Genomic DNA, 20,722 nt, shown 5'->3' with positions numbered 1-20,722 from the left:
CTCTGTGCACGAGCTCTCTCTCTCCCTCCCTATGGTGCGGTATGCGCGCGCACGCTTAACAGTATTCTCTAATATTTTTGAATTTGCGCTGAATTGTCTGCGCTATACGCGATCTACAATAAACTATCACTCGCATTTAAAATTAAAAGCGCTCATAAACACAATCAGATGAGAAGAGCAACCCTTAGGCGAATAGAGGGGTTGCAAGTTTACAAACATTGCAGGGTGCGCGCGCATCCAGGAGGCAGAAAGCCCGATTGGTGAGCTGATCTGCTACTGCAACAACCTTAATTATTGAAGCGTTCTTTATTGTTTGTATATAAATAAGACTTGATTTTAGTTGGATCTGTTTTTCTGTCTATATTTTTACAGTGTTACTGTGATACATGTATGAATTATAATGTTATAATTATAATGCTAGTAACGTAATAGTCGCATCTACTGGTATGTTAACATCAGGCACCCAGCACTGACTCTGTTGGTACTATTTTCCACGCAACAATTCCTTGCCATTTTGACTTACAGACACCGCTACTAGCATACAACACAATGCACTTCTCTTCTTTCTGCCCCTCGGTTGCGCGCGCAACCAGTTAGTGACGTCGCCGTGCAACCCGTCTATAAGGAGCTGGCGAATCGGGAGCTGGATTCAGCCTCGTATGAGACACACAGGTAATCCGAAATCACCTCGTATCAGCTCTTCAATGTAAATTGTATCAGACAATGTCGCATTTAAATTAGGATTTTAGCAGTATAAAGTAACAGCTGGTTGTATTAAACACGAGGTGTTATTGGGTCGTGTTTAGTCACTAGCTTAAACTCTTTCTTGTTGTCTGACAACAGAACAGATTATGTAAAAAATAGCATTCAATTGTGTTAAAATACAATATAGGCTAATAAACAACGAAAGTCAGATCAGACAGAGTAGAAAAACACATTTTTAAGTAGGCTAATATTTTCCCAAAATCCTGATATGTCAGAATGTTAACTAATACCAGCTACACGCAATGTAGATAGCCTACTTAAAGGAACAGTTCACTTAATTTAAATGGTCATATACCTAAACTTGTTTCAAACCTGTATGAGTTTCTTTCTTCTGCTGAACACAAAAAAGAAAAGAGTTAAAAATGTTGGTAACCAAAATCAGTTGATGGATCCCATTGACTTAATATGTAGTAACAAAATAACATGCAGTCAATGGGGTTCATCAACTTTCCGGCCACTAAGATTCCTCAAAATATTTTATTTTGTGTTCAGCCAAAGAAAAACTCATACAGGCTTAAAACAACTCCAGGATGAGTAAATTATGACAATTTATTTAAAGTGAACTATTCTGGAACAGAACTGTTGTTTAATCCATGCAAAATACAAAAAATTAATACCATCTATATTAGAACATGTGGCATTGCACAAGATTTTGGGAACCATGCTTAATATTTTCTAAACCAGTATTTAATTTTTTATTTGAATTTTTTGATTGGCCCCCCCTGACTGGTTCTTGGTCCCCCCTGTGCCCCCCCATTTATAAAATCCTGGAATCGCCCCTGGCTCCGAGACCACCTGTTTAGAGCGGTCTCAGAGCGACCGTTTCGTGCGCACCCGAGTGCGGCTGTTGTGTTCACACTGACCCAAACGAACCGTACTCGGAGCGACACGTCATTTGGGCCGACCTAAACAGTGTATATGTGAAAACACCCAAAGCCTCTCTCTTTATGATGGGTTCAGCATTATTGTTGATCTCTTTATCAGGATAAATGTATTACTGCTTACACAGCGCCATCCAGTGGCAGACACAGACAGTACAGCATAGTACAGTATAATGATCAGTCAGACACTTTCTGATTACCTGACTGTGTGCTTAATTTACAAAAAATGTACAAAAAATAAAAGTAAAACAACACAAATTTTGGCTCTTTGTAAAATACACAAGCAGTTTTGCTAGATGAAGTTAGTGTACATCAGAGAGAGAGAGAGAGAGAGAGAGAGAGAGAGAGAGAGAGAGAGAGAGAGAGAGAGAGAGATAGTCAGAAAACAGAGTCAAATTAATACATCTATTATTATAATTATTAATGAAAAATTATATTAACAAATCATCCAGTTCATTTAAACCCTTCATAATGCACTTCATTAACAAAACTAAACCCACTGGATTACAATTACACAAAAACATATTTGGGATGACCCATCTCACCCAGGACACTATCGGGCAGATTGCTGGACAGGGTTTAGACTAATCCAGGACTAGGTCTTTTTAGTTAGGAAATTTTAATTTAAGTAGTTTTTACAAACTATACTGGTGTGCATCTGGAGAAAAAACAATGGCACTGATGTAAAGCAGATCAAATATTCATTTTATTCTACGACTAGGATAAGATTGGTAAACTGCCCATACAGGTATAAATCTGTTTGAAATCGTGTCTTCACAAGCAGACGGTTCAGGTCTATTAAGTCATGGACAAACAGATTTAAAAAACCAAAAAGCAATAAAAACACTAAACAATTTATAATCTGCAATACTGTCTTATAGGCAACATTCTCTTTAAACAGTACTGAATGTGCTTAATGTAAACATATTTCATCTGTCTTATAAGCCTCAGCCTGTTGAAATCTGTGTCATTAAAGTCAATTAAATATCAAAAGAAGAAGAGAAAACGCACTGCTACTGACTGACATCTTTAACTTTGTAAAAAAAAGATTAATTCGTATTTACTTTTAAATAAATTTACTTATTCTTTTTTGTGTTGAGCTTTGCTATCCTTGGTAAAGTATAGCAGGTTTATGGGAGTTTGAATTTCCTGAACAACTTTTACGAAAGTTACTGCATTTAACATACAGATGATCTGCTTTAATAACAGGCAGTAAACCAGATGAGAGAAATAGACAGGTTTAAAATTCACTCTTACATCTAATGCAGTTATGAAGAGTTATATGATCTTCATGCTTTTTTGTTTCGTTTTTCTTCATGGACTATGGACCTAAAGAAACCATAAAAATTAGTTCTGTTCCTGCATGGCAGATCGTAAAGGTGTTGGCGATGCGATCAACATGGCGTCCAGTTCCAGTTCAGGTAAGATGAATTAATCGATCAGAAATGTGTCAATCACAATCTAAAGGCAGTTGATCTTGTCGTTTACTAATCGTATTATATTTCAGTGAAATAAGCTTGATTCAAGTTTGATTCAAATGAAAAAAGTGAAAGTAGAGCAGAATGAAACACGTAGATGTTTCATAATCTAATGTGAGACTACAACTGTAATTTTTAACTTCTTTAACTGTCTAAAAATGTTTTCTTTTAAAAATTTAATCTATTTTCCTGTTGTTTGTCTTTATAAAAATCTAACAAAAAATCTTGACAGTGACAGTCACAACAATGAAGTTATTACAAGCTTTCTGATTGCGAGGACACAATTCTGGAAACGACTCATAATTTCCTTAAATCTTCACAAACTACACCCAGCGGTACAAACAAATAGGCAATGCATGTAAAATGTCAGAGACAGTACTACATGACGTTTACTGAAGGGATTAATTCTTAACACCTGTACGAAAAGCGATAAATAGTTGGAAATTTGTGAAATCACAGCATTGACAAATAACCCTTGCAAAAAAAGCAAAGTACTGTACATATAAATACATTTTATATTAGTGAATAAAGAATTGTTACTGCATATGCTGCTTTGGACAAAACCTGAACTTTGAAATGTCACTGTGGCAGATCAAAGTGCAGTTTATTAAGATTAATCCATTAACATGCACAGGTTATAAAACCAGCAAACAGCAACATCAAAGGTAATAAAAAAAACAGAGTAATAATCCAGACAAAAGGTCAGAGCATGCAGCAAATGATCATATAAAAATATCCAGGCAAGGGTCGGTACAAAGAAAAGGAACTGCCAGCCAACATTGCCAGGTGGGCCCAATATAAGCTTTCAACATGGGCCCTAGATGGGTTTGTCCACGGGTACCACTATGGCCCCACCTCGATTAGCCCCCACATGAATTTTATATAGAATCTGACTAGGGTTTATGTGGGGCCCAGCTGGGCAACATACATAGGACCCATATTGCCAATCGCCAGCGTTTTTCAATATTTTAAAGATGCATCATAATGTATTTTAAAATAAAATACCAAATATCTTGATATTAAGCATATTAAAATAAACAAAAAATACAGCAGTCACACCATCAAAATAAACCACTGTAATTACTTTGACTTTAAAATCACATTAAAAAGAGCATTTATGAATTTAATTATTAAATAAATTAAACAGAAGCTAAAGCTCATACATATTGTTATTTTGTTTCACTAACAGTTTCTGTCTTTACAGCAAGCAGAAGTAGTCCAGATTTTGATCGGCCCAAAGGTAAGTCAATCATAAGTTGTTGTTTGTGCCTTACGAAATTAACAGTGGCATAAAATAGCAAGCAAACGCTAACTCTGGGGCTGCTGCTTGGTGCTTGGTATAATAGTTTTTAAAACTTAAACAACAACAAAACTTAACACGGACTGTTTTTCCAAAAAATTATGGAAAGCTAGCAGCCTGCACATTTCTTACCTTGATCACCTTCTTCCACAATTTTCTGTTCTGATCTCAACAAGAGTTGGCACAAGTCAGAGGCCACGTTTTTCTGATATCATAAGATAGAATTCTTAGTATTTTATAGTATTTTAAAAATACAAAACATTATTTTGATAATTTAAAGCCATGTTCATCAACCCTATCAAATTACAGTGAAGTGATTACATGAAATTCTTAAAACTACCTGTTCAATCTTCACATCATTGTGCACATCAAAAAAGCAGTTTCATAATTTATTAAAGAAATTGCAAATGCTTTGGTATATCCATGCAGTTAATAGTTCCCTTACGAAAAAGAAGTTTATTCAAGTGTGCTATAAGTATACTTCTTTTAAACTTAAAATAAGAAAGTATACTTTCAATTTACTTTTTATGTACTTCTCTAAAATGTACTTTAGGTACTTCTCAGAAATATACTTAAATTGTATTAAAGTATACTTGACCTATACTGACAGAAATGTCTAAGTATATTTTGCCTATACTTGTTTACTGACATATACTTATATAGTATAAAGTAAAAATGCAACAACGAAAGCTGCAAAAAGCCATATGAATAGCCCTGGTGAAAAATAAATATACTTTATTGTATTTCAAGTATATTTAACTTTGCAATAGTAAATTACAAATATACTTAGAAAGAAATGTACCATCTTTGAATATACTGAAAGTATGCTTACAATATATTTGCTTACAATTAAACTTTTAACATATTTCAAAATAATTATCATTATAATAATGCACTGACAGCATATTTATAAAATACATTATTTAGCATCCTTTAAAAACAGTATATTTTAAGTACATTTTGAAAGTATATGTAGTGTACAAATGTATATTATCTTTATGGAGAATCTTTAGTGTTGGTAAACTAGTAGGTTATTAATTTTGTGCTGCAGGTATACTTGCAAGTATTCTTTTACTATACTTTTAGTTAACTAATAGTGTACTAGTCATACTGAAAGTGTACATGCAATTGTTCTGTTAGTGTACTCTTAGTAAACTAGTAAGTTACTAATTGTGTGCTGCAGGTATACTTGCAAGTATTCTTTTACTATACTTTTAGTTAACTAGTAGTTTACTACTTAAAGTTAACTTAACATCATACTATAAATATATATATATTGCACTTAAAGTACAATACAATGTTCCTGTGTATTAATTTTTTTACTTGACATATACCTTTTAATTGTACTTTCAATTTGAAGCTAAATCTTTCGTATGCTAACAGTGAGCTAATCAAACAAAAATAATGAATAAAAAATGCCAAATATTGGCTCATTTTGGATTTCATGAGAGCTACACATTCCAAAAAAGTTGGGACAGGTAGCAATAAGAGTATAAAAGTTAAATGTATATATACGGAACAACTAAAGGACCAATTTGCAACTTAATTGGCAACATGATTGGGTATAAAAAGTGTGGCAGTGTCTCTCAGAAGTCAAGATGGGCAGTGAATCACCAATTCCCCCAATGCTGCAACGAAAAATGGTTTTCTGAGTTTCTCAGAGAAAAATTGCAAAGAGATTGAAGTTATCATCATCTACAGTGCATAATATCATACAAAGGTTTAGAGAATCTGGAACAATCTCTGTGCGTAAAGGGGCAAGGCCAGAAAACCATACTGGATGCCCGTGATCTTCAGGCTTCTCTTCGGGATCTTCGGGACGGCACTGCATCACATACAGGAATGCTACTGTAATGGAAATCACAACATGGGCTCAGGAATACTTCCAGAAAACATTGTCAGTGGACACAATCCACTGTGCCATTCGCCGTGGCCAGCTAAAACTCTATAGGTCAAAAAAGAAGCCATATCTAAACATGATCCAGAAGCACAGGCGTTTTCTCTGGGCAAGACTCATTTAAAATGGACTTTGGCAAAGTGAAAAACTGTTCTGTGGTTCAACGAATCAAAATTTGAAGTTCTTTTTGGAAAACTGGGACGCCATTTTGTTGACATCTGTAAATTGTATGCTCTCATTTGTATTTGTATTTGAATTTTTGTTTATTTTCTGTTTGGGACAGGCAACCCAGTCACATTGCGAGTGGTCATGTGACCTAATTAATGACTGAGTGAAATCAGGTGTTTCTTTTGTTTTAATAAAAATGCGCCAGTCAGAGAGACTGCGTGGCTGATATTGAAACGTATCTTCTTGTCTCATTTAAACGCACTCTGTTAACACATTTCATCCGAACTAAAGAGGACATTGACAACCCAAGTTGTTATTAGCGCTCAGTTCAGAAGCATGTATCTCTGATGGTTTGGGGTTGTATGAATGCGTGTGTCATGGGCAGCTTACACATCTGGAAAGGCACCATCAATGCTGAAAGGTTTATCCAAGTTCTATAACCACATATGCTCCCATTCAGACGTTGTCTCTTTCGGGGAAGACCTTGCATTTTCCAACATGACAATGCCAGACTGCATCAATTACAACATCATGGCTGCGTAGAAAAAGGATCTGAGTACTGAAATGGCCAGCCTGCGGTCCAGATCTTTCACCCATAGAAAATATTTGGTGCATCATAAAGAGGAAGATGCGACAAAGAAGACCTAAGACAGTTGAGCAACTAGAAGCCTGTTTTAGACAAGAATAGGACAACATTCCTATTCCTAAACATTGGTCCTCCTCCAGCTGTTCCTTGTATGTACATTTAACTTTTCCGGCCTCTTATTGCTACCTGTCCTAACTTTTTTGGAATGTGTAGCTCTCATAAAATCCAAATTGAGCCAATATTTGGCATGACATTTCAAAATGTCTCACTTTCAACATTTGATATGTTATCTATATTCTACTGTGAATAAAATATAAGTTTATGAGATTTGTAAATTATTCCATTCCTTTTTTATTCAAAATGTATACAGTGTCCCAACTTTTTCTGATTTGAGGTTGTATATGTATCTATATATATGGCTGAATCCCCTGAAAATTAACTTTCGTTCTGGACTCCATTTCCCATAATCCCGCATACCTGGACTGATTACTCTGCCACCTGAAGCTCATTGGACAGCCTATATAAACTCTCTGGAAACATTCAGTCAGTGCAAATCTTGATTTGTACCGGCTGTCATTGCTGAGCGGTTTGCCTACCTGCATATCGATCTGTATTTATTGATCTTTATCTGTTTTACCCGGTTTTATGAGTATGTTTGTTGCATGCTCTGACCCTTTTGCCTGTTTCATGACTACGAGATTTGTCTGCCCTACATTTCTGTGTTTGCTGTTGTTTGACCTTGCCTGTTGGAATATGAGTGTGTTTAATAAAAACCTGCAGATGGATCCTCAGTGTCAAAGTGCTTTGTTACACAAGCAGTATACAATAAGCAACCCACTAATCCACCAAGAGTACACCAACAGAACACTTGCATGTACACTTTCAGTGTATGACCAGTAAACCACTACCTAACCAAAAGTATAATAAAAGAACACTTGGAAGTATACCTGCAGCACACAATTAGTAACCTACTAGTTTACTAAGAGTACACTAACAGAACACTTGCATGTACACTTTCAGTGTATGACTAGTAAACTACTAGTTAACTAAAAATAAATTAAAAGAACACTTGGAAGTATACCTGCAGCACAAAATTAGTAACCTACTAGTTTACTAAGAGTACACTAACAGAACATTTGCATGTACACTTGAAGTATATGACTAGTAAACTACTAGTTAACTAAAAATTAATTTAAAGAACACTTGGAAGTATACCTGCAGCACAAAATTAGTAACCTACTAGTTTACTAAGAGTACACTAACAGAACATTTGCATATACACTTGAAGTATAAGTCTAGAAAACTACTAGTATACTCATGAGTTCACTTGCAGTACAAATGAAGAACTAATTGTGCACTAGTTGTACACTTAAAGTTGACTACTCTTACACTTATAGTACACTTAGAAGTATACTTTTATATACTAAAAGTGGGCCAATTTAGTCCCAAGTGGTATTCAAGCAGTACACTTACAAGTATACTACTAGAACATAAATGTTAGTACACTTACTACATAAAGTATACTTAAAACTATACTCCAAAATTACTTAAGTATACTTAATAAAATGAACTTGAAGTATACTTCTTTTTCGTAAGGGTTATGCACAATTTTCTGCTGTTTCCTACATTATTAATTGCTTACAGTATGTCATGTTGATCAAAATTTATTATAATAGGTTTCTGTTGAATAGTCTCACCCCCCAAAATATTTAGGCATTCGTTCATAGCAGAAGTCTTTACATGCAAAATGGTTGAACAGGTTATCAAGCATTTTTCTACCCATTTCCATTAGACTTTTTCCTAAATCTGTCCTGAATTGGTAAATTGCTCCCAGATGAATCTTGACTTTCTCTAATGTTCTCATCCTTGAACAAGACAGGGGTCAGTTTGGAGATGACCTTCCAAAGTATGTGAAAGTTTGGGACAGTGTCAGTTTCCATTGTTACAACATCATCAGGCAATTATTTGCAGCCCACAACAGTATGCTGATGGAGTTTCTCTCACTGGAGTTACTCTCTATTCCTTAACCCCATTGAGAAATTTTTATCAGCATGCAAAAAAGTATATGAAAAGTATATGATCACCAGCCACATACATAGATGACCTTTCTGGCTGGCATGGATGCAGTGCGTGATGAAATCAATACTAATATGTTGTTTTTAACACATCCATTCTGAGGGTGTAGGAAAATCTACAGGCTATCAAAAGTTGTTTGTCTAGATAAAATGTATTCTGCACATTTGACTTGTGTACGATAATTTTCTTCCAAATACCATCATTTTGAGAATTTGGTACAATACTTGGACATTTCCAATCTGGCAACACTGCCTGTAAATGCAAAAAAACCCTGCATTGCAGTTTTATGATTGCCGTGTTTTCATTGGGCACATTTTCAGTTCTCTATTTTAATTTGCGCAATTTAAAGGGTAATGGAAATGGAGCTTGTGACAAAGAGTGAGAATGACGAAGATGTGATGGATAACTAGTTTCTAGTAAACTTACAAAGCAAGCGTTCACTGTTATGGCAGCCTGGGGCTTTACTTACTTCACATTATGTTTCTTGGGTCTACACCATTCATTTTCAGGCGGACAAACCAGCGAGCGCACCTTTACTTGTTGTTAGTTACAGTTGTGCAGATGTAAGCCAGAAATGCGCAGGTGCTGGGCAATTTGACTTTATCTAACTGACGTGATTCATGTGATAAATATGTGTGCTCACTTGGGCAGAAAATGATTTCTTACAAATCACATTATAATTAACTTTAAAGAGCATTTATGAGTTTAATTTAAATAAATGAAATATTTTGTAGCTGAAGCTCATGCATATATTATTATTTTGTTTCACTAACAGTTTGTGTCTTTTACAGTGAGGAGAGGTAGTCAAATTTTTGATCGTCCCAACAGTAAGTCACTCAGATCTTTTTTCATAAAAATCTGAAAACAAAGAAAAAAAAATCCTAATACTTTTCTGAGACCAAAATGTACCACTATGCAGACCTGGCATGTATAATACAGCGTTTTTGCTCATGGATCTGTGTGAATTGACAACAGTTGACATCTGAACACGAAACAAAAATAAGAAAAGTGTTTTTCCAGTTATCATGTAAACATAGCCTACTGCTGCTCCCTTCATACAAACATTGCTTCTTCACAATTCAGATCAGATTCAGATCTTTGAAGATGCAGAAGGATCATCTGTTGATACAGAGCTGCATATACACAAGGATTTAGTAAAATCAGAGAGGGATTCTTATAAAAAAGATTATGGAAAACCTCTGGAGTACCATAAAAAGGAAAAGGATAGAGGAAACATTCAACATTCACAATGTAAGTATTTAAAGCTCGTAACTTTTTTGGATAAAAATACATGTACATAAAAAAATCAGTGTTTAAAACTTTCTCCTTACTTAACCATAATTCACAATAAGCTTACGGTAATGCACTACACACTGTGTTACTTTGACGTTAACTCAAATCTGTGCTATGACTGCAGAATTTGAATGAAGTTAAAAAAGGCGATAATGCACAGATTAAAAGAAGGGGCAGAGCCAAAGCATGCTGCTGTTTTTTATTTGCTGTTGTGAGGAATTGTAGACGAATGAACCCAAATGCACACGATGTCGAGGGAAAACAGAAAACACTTTATTGACAAAAACAAAAATCCATGAGGGGGTACAAAACATGAAACATGAAACTTTGACTTGGTAACTAGACTTGAGCGTACACGAACACGAGGAACAGAACACAATGAACCTGCACAGAACTAAGGACACAATGACATTAAATAGAAAAAACCAAACAAGATAACGAGCGGGAACAGGTGATGGGAGAAAACCAATGATTACTAATAAGCAGGAGAACAACAAGGGGGCGGGGACAAAGACAAGACACCGGAGGCACATGCCACAATAAACAAGGCATGAGCCTCCACATAGGCCTGGGACTGCCAGAACCCTGCCACCATGACCTAAATACAAACACAACACAAGACTCCTAGGCAGGACCCTGACAGCTGTGGTGTTGATGGTAATGAATAGACATGCAGTTTGACCAATGAGGCAAGACCTAAAGAGAAATGTTAAAGCAATACAAAAATCTGAAAAAAAGCACAATGAATGGCAGCTGTAGAAAGCAAAAGCCAAATCACAGGCATTTAGAAATTTCTGGCGGATGCATTGGTTGGATCTAAAATGGGGACATGTCTGGGAAAAGAGGATGTACTTAAATGTTAAAAATCTGTACTTAAATATATTTTCAGATTAATCACACCCTACTTGTTAATTTGCAAAACTAAGAATATACTAATATTTTTGTTAAACATTTTTTGTGAAACATCATTTACTATATGACACAAAGTAAACCATCACACTGAACAAATTCAGTAACTTTGTGCATTTAAATGTAAATACATCAATGTGGTGCATTTTGAAAGTAAACTAGTCACTAGATTTATGAGGAATTTTCACTGATCTATATAAATGACTGGATTGTGCATGACGTTACAATTGTGAAGCCACCACGCCGCCATGTTGGTATACCCAAACATTCTATTAAATCAATGGACGTTATCAGATTTTAATGATAAAACATCACTTTAGTTTCCTTTTTATTTCTGAAGTTACCCTGTACATTATTACAACGCAAACGTCCTAAGCATGTACATAGTTATTTACTGAAAGTTGTACATTTTGGTTTTTAATCGGTTATTATACATTCATCTTTATTACAGTTTCAGATCAGCAGACAGACCGCAACATATTTAGTATTAATGACAAACGTGCTCATTCTAAAATCTAAATAAATAATCATGCTTTATACCGTATGTGCATGCAATAACTTGTGGTTTTGAAATTATGTTATCTAAATTTACAAGTTACCTAAACGTATTCAGAAAAATTATGCTGATCATGCAGCTTAATATCAAAAAACTTTATTTATACCCGTGTCATTAACAGAACGCAGCAGACACACTCACCTTAACGTTTTTTTATAAATCCATTATCCTGCCCGATTAAAACATAAACATTGCAAATAACACCAGAATTAACAATTAATTTACGTACACATATCCTAAAAATTAACCTTGTGTGAGTGATACACTGTAAAGTGGATAAATTTAGATCATGATTTTGAATGTAAGTCAATGCCGGTTGGGTATACCAAGATGGCCGCTCGAACTCTGCGCTGGCTTCACCTCACGCTGTTACGTTAAGCGTTCTATGCGCAATCCAGTCATTTATATAGATCAGTGGGAATTTTATGTTCTTGTAAACAGTGTTGTGCTCTAGGAAACTCTTTGGTTGCATATATGAATGGTAATAATATGACACAGAAAAATGATAAAATAATTAGTGGGAGCATTTAATACAGATTTATTATTGATTGCTAAACTCCATAGAAATATATGCTCCCTGAATTTGAAGTGTATATTCTGTAACATAGTTGTTTCGGCAAAGCATCTGTCACATTCAGAGCTTGTGTGTTCGTCTCGACGCGCAGCACTGCAAAAAATGACTTTCTTACTTAGTATTTTTGTCTTGTTTTCAGTAGAAATATCTAAAAATTCTTAAATCAAGATGTATTTTCTTGATGAGAAAATTTTACTTGAATTAAGTGTTTTTAATAAAAAAGAAATCTTATTTCACAAATTTTTTCTCACCCCATTGGCAGATAATTTTGCTTGTTTTAAGGACAATTTCACTTAAATTGTATATTATTTGTCTTAAAACTAGACTTATTTACTTGGGTCGTTTTGCTCATCAAGAAAAAGCATCTAATTTTAGAATTTTTAGATATTTCTACTGAAAACAAGACAAAATAATAAGTAAGAAAGTCATTTTTTGCAGTGAGCGCATACTGTTGATGATGAAACGAGAGCAGAGAAACCTACTCCGTATTCTTTCCAAAGACTCTCTCCATGGACCATCGTAACAAGGTCTTCACGGCACTAAAAACAAACCCAGTGCCCACGGATCAAGCCCCGGTGCAGTGCTGGTGGCTTGACTGATTTTAATGTGTTAATGATTAAAGAATTAATTCAATGCTTTATCGCTGACAGCCCTAGTTTTAACATCAAATAAAGTTTGAGCTAGTAGGTTTGAGCTCCTTTCGAGGCCAGCAAACCCAAGTTCATTTATCATTTAATGTTAAGACTTATGCTGCGTTCCCGGCAGGTTTCTAAGCCCGTAAATCACGACTTCAAAACCACGACTCGGATATTCATATTGTACTCTAACTTCCCTTTTCAGTAAATGCAAAGAAGCAAGCACCAGAGTGATGCTTTCATATTTTCTAGTGCCAGTTTAAAGCTAAGTTTGAATGCTAAACTAATTGCAGACGGGACAACAGCTTATTTGGCAGCCCCAAATATAAGAATTGCAATAATCAAGTCTGGAAGATATAAAAGCATGTATAACAGTCTCCAAATCCTTAAAATTCAGAAAACTCTTTAATTTGGCAATACCCCTAAGTTAAAAGAAATTGGCTTTCACCACCAAATTGATTTGTTTCTCAAATTTCAACTCAGTTGAAGAGCACCCCAAGCTTCCTCACTTGGGAGTGAACAATGGTGGACAAGGGACCAAGGTTAATTGCAGACCTATCAACTCCATTTGATAGCCCAAAAATCAGCACCTCTGATTTGGACTCATTTAATTGTAAAAATTTGAGGACAACCATGCTTTGACTTCCTCCAGACAGTCAAATAACACAGTGAGATCAGACCCATCACCACATTTCAACGGAAAATACAATTGGGTGTCGTATGCATAAAAATGGTACGCAACATTATATATTTTTACAAATCGAACCCAGGGGAAGCATGTATAAGGAGAAAAGAACAGGGCCAAGACATGAGCCCTGAGGAACCCCTGAGAGAACCGACTGAGCGGCTGATGTGGAATTCCCTAATTCCACAGCAAAAGTTATTTCTTGCAAATAAGAGGAGAACCATTTCAAAGCATTCCCTTGATCCTCCCCCAATGACTTAAGCGTTCCAAGAGAATCCTATGGTCCACTGTGTCAAATGCTGCACTGAGATCGAGCATTACCAGCACAACACAGTTCCCAGCATCTACCGACCTTAAAATATCATTAGTCACTTTAAGAAGGGTGGTTTCAGTGCTGTGCAGAGGCCTGAATCCAGATTGGAACTTGTCATACAATCCATTATCATTTAAAAAAGCTAAAAGTTGATTAAGTATTTGCCAAAAAGGGTAGTTTCAAAAGAACAGTAAATGCTTGTGAATTTTTCCGTAGTGTTGCAATACGGCAGAAGGTGATAAGTCAGCAGGACATAGCAACAGTTTAGAGAGGAGAAAGCAATCTTAAAATATTGGTCACTTTCTAAATAATAAAAGTATAGCACATCTACTAATAAATATACATAAACGAATCTGCTTTTTACCGATGCAATATATTAGAAACGATGCATTGCGATGCAAATGCAAATTTGTATCCGATGCAGGGGCGTAGGCAGAAATTGTATTTTGGGCGGGCCGGGACAAAAGTGAGTGGGCCAATAGTTTATCCTAGAATAAAATGACTTAAATAATAATTAAACCTAAGAGTAGAAAAAAGAATAGACAATCTGCAAAAACAGTGACATCTTTCCTTTGCAATTTTCGGCGAAGGCAATAATAAAACACTGTCTAAACATGTTCAACCAACACATAGCTCAATAAAGGGTGGACAAACCAGGCCAGGCAGTCTTATTTAGGCTAGTCAGTAGTGCAAAAACAGTTCACCTGAAATAAAGTAGGCTAAAAGTAACAGGAAATTAAAAATAATGAAAACTCTCAGCAGAGCACGGTTTGAAATAAATAACAACACACTGCCTAATTTATATTAAATCAACCATATACAGTGCAATCAGCCTGGTGGAAATTAAGCTTTTGTGCAAAAAATAGCAACTCGTTTAAATTAAACAATGTAACTTAACCTATAAGGCATACATCTATACACAACACACCACTTAGTTAAATCACTTCCCGAGCAAAAATTAAGGAAATTAGTTAAACAACAGGCTTACCTTTGTTGTTTTCATTCTACAAAACAAGACGCAAACGCCTGTGTTTAATGTTGAAAACAGAAATGATCTCATTATAGTCCAAAGAGTCACAGAGTTATTTTTCAAAAAACAAAAGGCACAGGTTTTTGAGGCGAGTAGTACTTGTGGATTCAAATTGGGTTGTGCGTGGTTCATCAATTGCCGTTAGATCGGCGGGTCAACCTGTGTCAGGCTGACCGGGGGAGCGCACTGGAACTGCCGCCAGGGAGCAAGCGGCAACCGGCGCCACCAACGCCTGACTAGCCGCCTTGTGGGTTGATGAGTCTGAAGAACTGGGCTGGTAGGACTCGGCAGATGGAGGTGTTGTGTCGATCTCAGTTCCCCCTATGTTTCCCTTTAGTGTAGTGCTTTTATAACGTTTTCATTACGTTACATTTAGAAAGATTAAAGATTTGAATTGGTTATACTAAAAAGGCATAATATCATGTATTTTATAATACAATTTATTAAATATTTCATACATTAAACAGTTTTCTATTAGGGTATTTCTTTTAAAATATAGCCTGTCTTTTTCTTTTTTTTCCTTTACTGGTTGTTTTACAAATGTAATGTTTGCATACATAATCAAATAAATATTATACATAATATGATTCATACTGTAAAAATAATTGACTTACCATTAAGAACAATACAGATACATTACAGAAATGCATACACATACATCTCAGTAGCCATTAAAACTTTAAATATATAAATAATAAAACCTATAACGTGATAAAAACGCCATAAAAACACTACACTGAAGGGAAAAATAGGGGGAACATAGGGGGAACAGACTTCGACACAACAGGGGCAGTGGCGTATCGTCTTCCTCAATTCTTGCTTTTTTAAATAACACATTAAAGAAACTTTAGCCATTATTGTGGCAATTTTAATATTAGCTAAAAAAGAAGTTAGCAACGTTAGCTGGCTGGCTGCCAGAGCCCGTCGCTCCCCACAGAGTCTACCTGTCAGAACCCCTAGCAACCAATTACGTTTCGGAGGCTTACTACAACTTGGTTTAACAACTCCATTTTATTTAGAAAGCAAATTATACACACACCGGTCAACAATAAATCAGGATTATATTAATATATTTTCTTAAATACATTTGAATAATAAAAATAAACAAAAAATGTATTTTGATTAAACTTGCCTGGGCGGGCCAGGGAGTTATGTGGGCGGGCCAGTGCCGCCCTGGCCCATTACTGGCTACGCCCCTGATCCGATGCACAGTTTTTAATAAAGCAATAAACCCCAAGAAGCAGTGTCTAACAACGCCCCTTAGCTGTTATAAAATGCACTGATAACCCAACGCTTCGAGGGGTTTATTGCGTTTATAAAACGGTTACTTCATATGCATAACGTTAGCGAGATTTTATAAAATAAAACCCAAATAAGTTGTAATTATATTAGTACAAATATTACTCTTCCGCCAAACAAAGTAGTTCCTCAGAATCAAGTGTTGCTGCAACAGAGCGCAGTTCACAACCAACACAGACGCAGCAAAGACACAATGAAAATATGATTTAAGACTGTGGTGTTTATTTTATAAATCAACATTCATCTAATTTATACATTAACATTTATATTGTGCAACTGTTGAAGTGATGATCAAAATGCTTGGAAGCATGCTGAACTCTTTCCCCGTCAGCGTTTTTTTTTTAAGTTGCCACCCAGTTTTAGTTTAATGCCTTGCAGAAAAATTATCTTCTTTAAATAAACATAAAATATCAAATGAAAGAATAGACCATCCGCTTTCAAAAAAAAAAAAAAAAAAAAAAAACAGTTCATCCTACCTTCATTTGTTCTCTTATCACCTCTCAAATTTTTTTATTAAAAGCGGAGATAATTCAATTTTTGTGAAGAACTTTAGTAAGAGATCAAATTCAGAGCCATGAACAGAACTACACGGTGTTTTCAGTGAATGCGTCAGTGTTTAAGTTGGGTAAGATCGCCACCCAGTGGATAATAGTGGATGTATGAACTTGAGTTATAAAGTCCTCAGACAACGTTTTCTCTTTATCGACGAGATGACTCAACAATATTTATTGACATTTATCTGGATATCGCCATTAATTGTGCAATTGTAGACAAATTAAAAATATGATTAAAGACTGTGGTGTTTATTTTCATAAATCAGTACGCAGCAATAGTGGCGCAGTGATACTTGTGATGCGGTCTGAACGCGTTTCAACAAATCAGAATGAAGAACCAGAACTGCCCGTTTTATAATCTGTCTTTTGTGTCTCAATGTTCTTTTGCAGTAACTGGAAAATCAAAACTGAACGTGGTGCTGTGTGGAACTGATGATGAAAAGTCCTCTGTGTCCAAACTTCTACAAAAGACAACGAAAATACCTATATATCAGAAATGGTTCCGGAAGGCACATGGATCACAATCAATGTTGTTGAACTTCCAGCTCTGGCTCGACTCTCAGAAGATGCAGTATTTTGTCAAACTCTCCGCTGTGTGTCTCTCTGTGATCCTGTTCATGTGTTTCTCCTCATCGTTCCTGCTGCTCCATTGACTGATGAAAACAAAGAAGTAGTAGAGAAGATCCTGAAGATATTTTACTTCAGCAAAAGCTCCATGGTGATTTTCACAACTCATGTTACTGTTGACAGTAGTGTGACAGATTTTGTAAAATCAAATGCTGAATGTAAGAGTCTGATCAGTCGCTGTGGAGGACAATACAGAGTATTGGGACTGAAGGAAGATGAAAAGTCCAAACAGATTCCAGATCTTCTAGATTTTATAGAGAACATGAAGAGTGAACCATATTCACTTCAGATGTATGTCAAAGCTCAAGAGAAGAGAGTAAGAGAAGAAACTGAGGAAATATTTAAGGCAAAGCTCCTGAGAATGGAGAATGAAATAAAAGAGTTAAAAGAGAAGATTCAGTCAGAGGGTGAGTACATGTTTTATTCAAAGTTTACATAAGAGTACTGTTTCAGGCCCAGTCTAATACTAACATGATTAACAGGTGTTAAAGATGTCCCAGATGATCTGAGGTGTTTGAGAATAGTGTTGATCGGGAGAACAGGAAGTGGAAAGAGCGCAACAGGAAACACAATACTGGGAAGAAAAGAGTTTAAAAGCTTATTAGGCTCGGATTCAGTGACGACTGTTTGTGAGAAGAGAGTTTGTGAGGTTGATGGTCGATCAGTAGCTGTTGTTGATACTCCAGGTCTGTTTGACACAAAAATGCCAAATGATAAAATACAAGAAGAAATGATGAAATGTGTTTCACTGTCAGCACCTGGACCTCACGCCTTCATCATTGTGTTGAGTTTGGGTAGATTTACCAAGGAAGAAACAGACACTATAGATCTGATAAAGAAGATATTTGGTCCTGAAGCCGCACAGTTCAGCATCGTTCTGTTCACAAGAGGAGATGATCTTGATGATGAATCCATAGAGGATTATGTGAAGAGAATCAACTCTGAAGATCTGAAGAAACTGATCAGAGACTGTAGAGACAGATACCTGGCCTTTAATAACAAAGAAAAACAAGACAGAACTCAAGTGATGAAACTGATAAAGATGATAGAAGAGATGAAAACAAGAAATCGTGGCAGATATTTCACTAACAGCATGTTTGAAGAAGCAGAGATGAGCATTAAAAAGAGAATGGAGGAAATCCTGAGAGAAAAAGAGAGAGAAATTCAAGCAGAAAAAAAGGAAATAAAAGTCAAATATGAGATTGAAATGAAAAACATGAAGAAGAGATTGGAGGAAGAGAAAAGAAAGGCAGATGAAGAGCGACAGCAAACAGAGAACAAGTACAGACAAAAAGAGGAAGATCTTAAAAAAGAGTTTGAGGAGAGGGAAAAAACAGCACAAAAGAAACGAGAGAAAGAGAAGCAGAAACAATTACAGGATGAAGAAAAACAAAAAGCTGAATATGATCAGAAGATAGAAGAGATGAAGAGAGAGATTGAATGGCAGATCTTACAGTATGAAAAGAGAGAGAAAGAGAGAGAAGAGGAGGATAGAAAGAGAGAAGAGAAATACAGACAAGATCAAGAGAAGATGAAACATGAACAAGAACAAATAATAGCAGAATTACAAAAGAAACAAGAAGAGGAGATTAAAAAGAGAGATTTAGATGAACAAAAGAGAAGTGAACAAGAAGATAGAGAAAGAAAAGAATGGGCGAGAAAAATAAGAGAAGCTGAAAATGACAGAAAAGAGACTCAAGAAGAAATTAAACAGCAACAGAGAGAATGGGAGGAGGACAGGAAACGACAGATGACAGAACGAGAAGAAGATGAGAGAAAAAGAAAAGAGACACACGAGGAGCAACTGAGAGAAAAAAAAGAAGAACTGGAGAACATGAGAAAGAAATTTGAGAAAGAGAGAGGAGAAGAGAGAAAAAAGAGAGAGAAATGGAGGCACAGAAACAGAGACAAGAAAGAGAAGAGAAAGAAAGAGAATATAAAGAGATTACAAATGAAATGAAAAAGCGTTACGAGAACCTGGAGCGAGAGAGAAAAGAAGAGTGGGAGAAAAAAAAACAAGAAGATGATGAGAAAAGAGAAGAGGAGAGAAAGAGATGGGAGAAAAGAAATGAGTATATAAAAAGAGAAAAAGAAGAAGAGATAAGGAGAATAGAAAGAGAGAGGAAGGAAAAAGAAGAAAAAGAAGAAAAAGAGCGAAAAGAAATGAAGAAGGAGCATGAACAGAGAATAAAAAAGATGAAGAAGAAGCATGAAGATGAAGCCAGAAAACAAGCAGAAGAATTGAATGAATCGAATGAACAAATAAAAGAGCTACAAAAACAAGTTGATGAACTGGAAAATAAATTGCAGGCTCGTGGCACTGTGTAACTATGTAAAATAGCTGTGTTACCCCGCATTACATTGTGCCCTGCACAATCCTAATTTTACTAAGTGTTTTTAACGTGTAAGTCAGTGCAGTTTTTTAACCTGGTCATCTTAATATAAATAAAATAAGTGTTAAGTATATTTCATTCAGTCGCTGTGTTTGTGTCACACAGAGACACTGAGGAGTTAAAATCAAAAACCATAAATCCAGCATAGAGATGTTCAGTGAGTGTTATGTTGAATGTGTGTAAGTGTGTGAGTGTTTGTGTATCAGAGATGCTGTAGAAAGACAGAATGCAATCCAGAGTCCATGATTTTTCCTTAAATCCAAACGTACTGTTAAGAGTTGATCCTTTCCTGTCAATGCTTTTATATGCCACTGATATATAAACCCTTGACCTGCTCCATTCAGCTTCCCAATAACAGCGTCCAGTCAGACTCTCTCTACACAAAACCTGAGGATCCTCATCAAATCTGTCTGTATGATCAGGATGAGGATCTTTCACATTTGTGATCTTTCTGTTCTCCTCCGAAAGCATGAGTTCAGTATGTGCTGTATTTGGATCCATTGTGAGATCACAGATCCCTGAACACACAAAATATAATAAACACAAATATGATGTCACATTCTGCTCCTCTGATCCATAATATATTGCTTGAATAAAGTGCTGTGTCTTTAAGGAATGCATGTAAAAGTACAATGCAGACACTTAAAGGGGAAATATCATGAAAATCAGTGCTATAATTGGGTCCCAGTGCTTCAATCAACCT

At 35.7% G+C, this 20,722-nt stretch overlaps 1 protein-coding gene and 1 long non-coding RNA gene across 2 annotated transcripts in view; both read left to right on the top strand.

Annotated features, from left to right (window-relative positions):
• Positions 1 to 619, top strand: part of LOC141351223 (uncharacterized) — a 107,747-nt gene extending 107,128 nt beyond the window's left edge. Inside the window, exon 3 of the long non-coding RNA XR_012359457.1 lies at positions 189 to 619. This is a non-coding gene — a long non-coding RNA (uncharacterized lncRNA). The remainder of the gene's footprint in view (positions 1 to 188) is intronic.
• Positions 620 to 3,009: 2,390 nt separating this feature from the next.
• Positions 3,010 to 19,586, top strand: LOC129426329 (uncharacterized). Its single transcript, XM_073856719.1, is given in 6 exon segments — positions 3,010 to 3,067; positions 4,314 to 4,364; positions 10,235 to 10,402; positions 17,390 to 17,521; positions 17,524 to 18,033; positions 18,109 to 19,586. Coding segments are annotated over 6 exon segments (2,397 nt in total).
• Positions 19,587 to 20,722: the final 1,136 nt, after the last annotated feature.

The sequence above is a fragment of the Misgurnus anguillicaudatus genome, chromosome 19 (assembly GCF_027580225.2).
Source record: "Misgurnus anguillicaudatus chromosome 19, ASM2758022v2, whole genome shotgun sequence".
In the NCBI taxonomy this organism is placed as follows: domain Eukaryota; kingdom Metazoa; phylum Chordata; class Actinopteri; order Cypriniformes; family Cobitidae; genus Misgurnus; species Misgurnus anguillicaudatus.
Note: the sequence above shows the minus strand (reverse complement) of the source record. Positions and strands in the feature narration are given on the sequence as shown.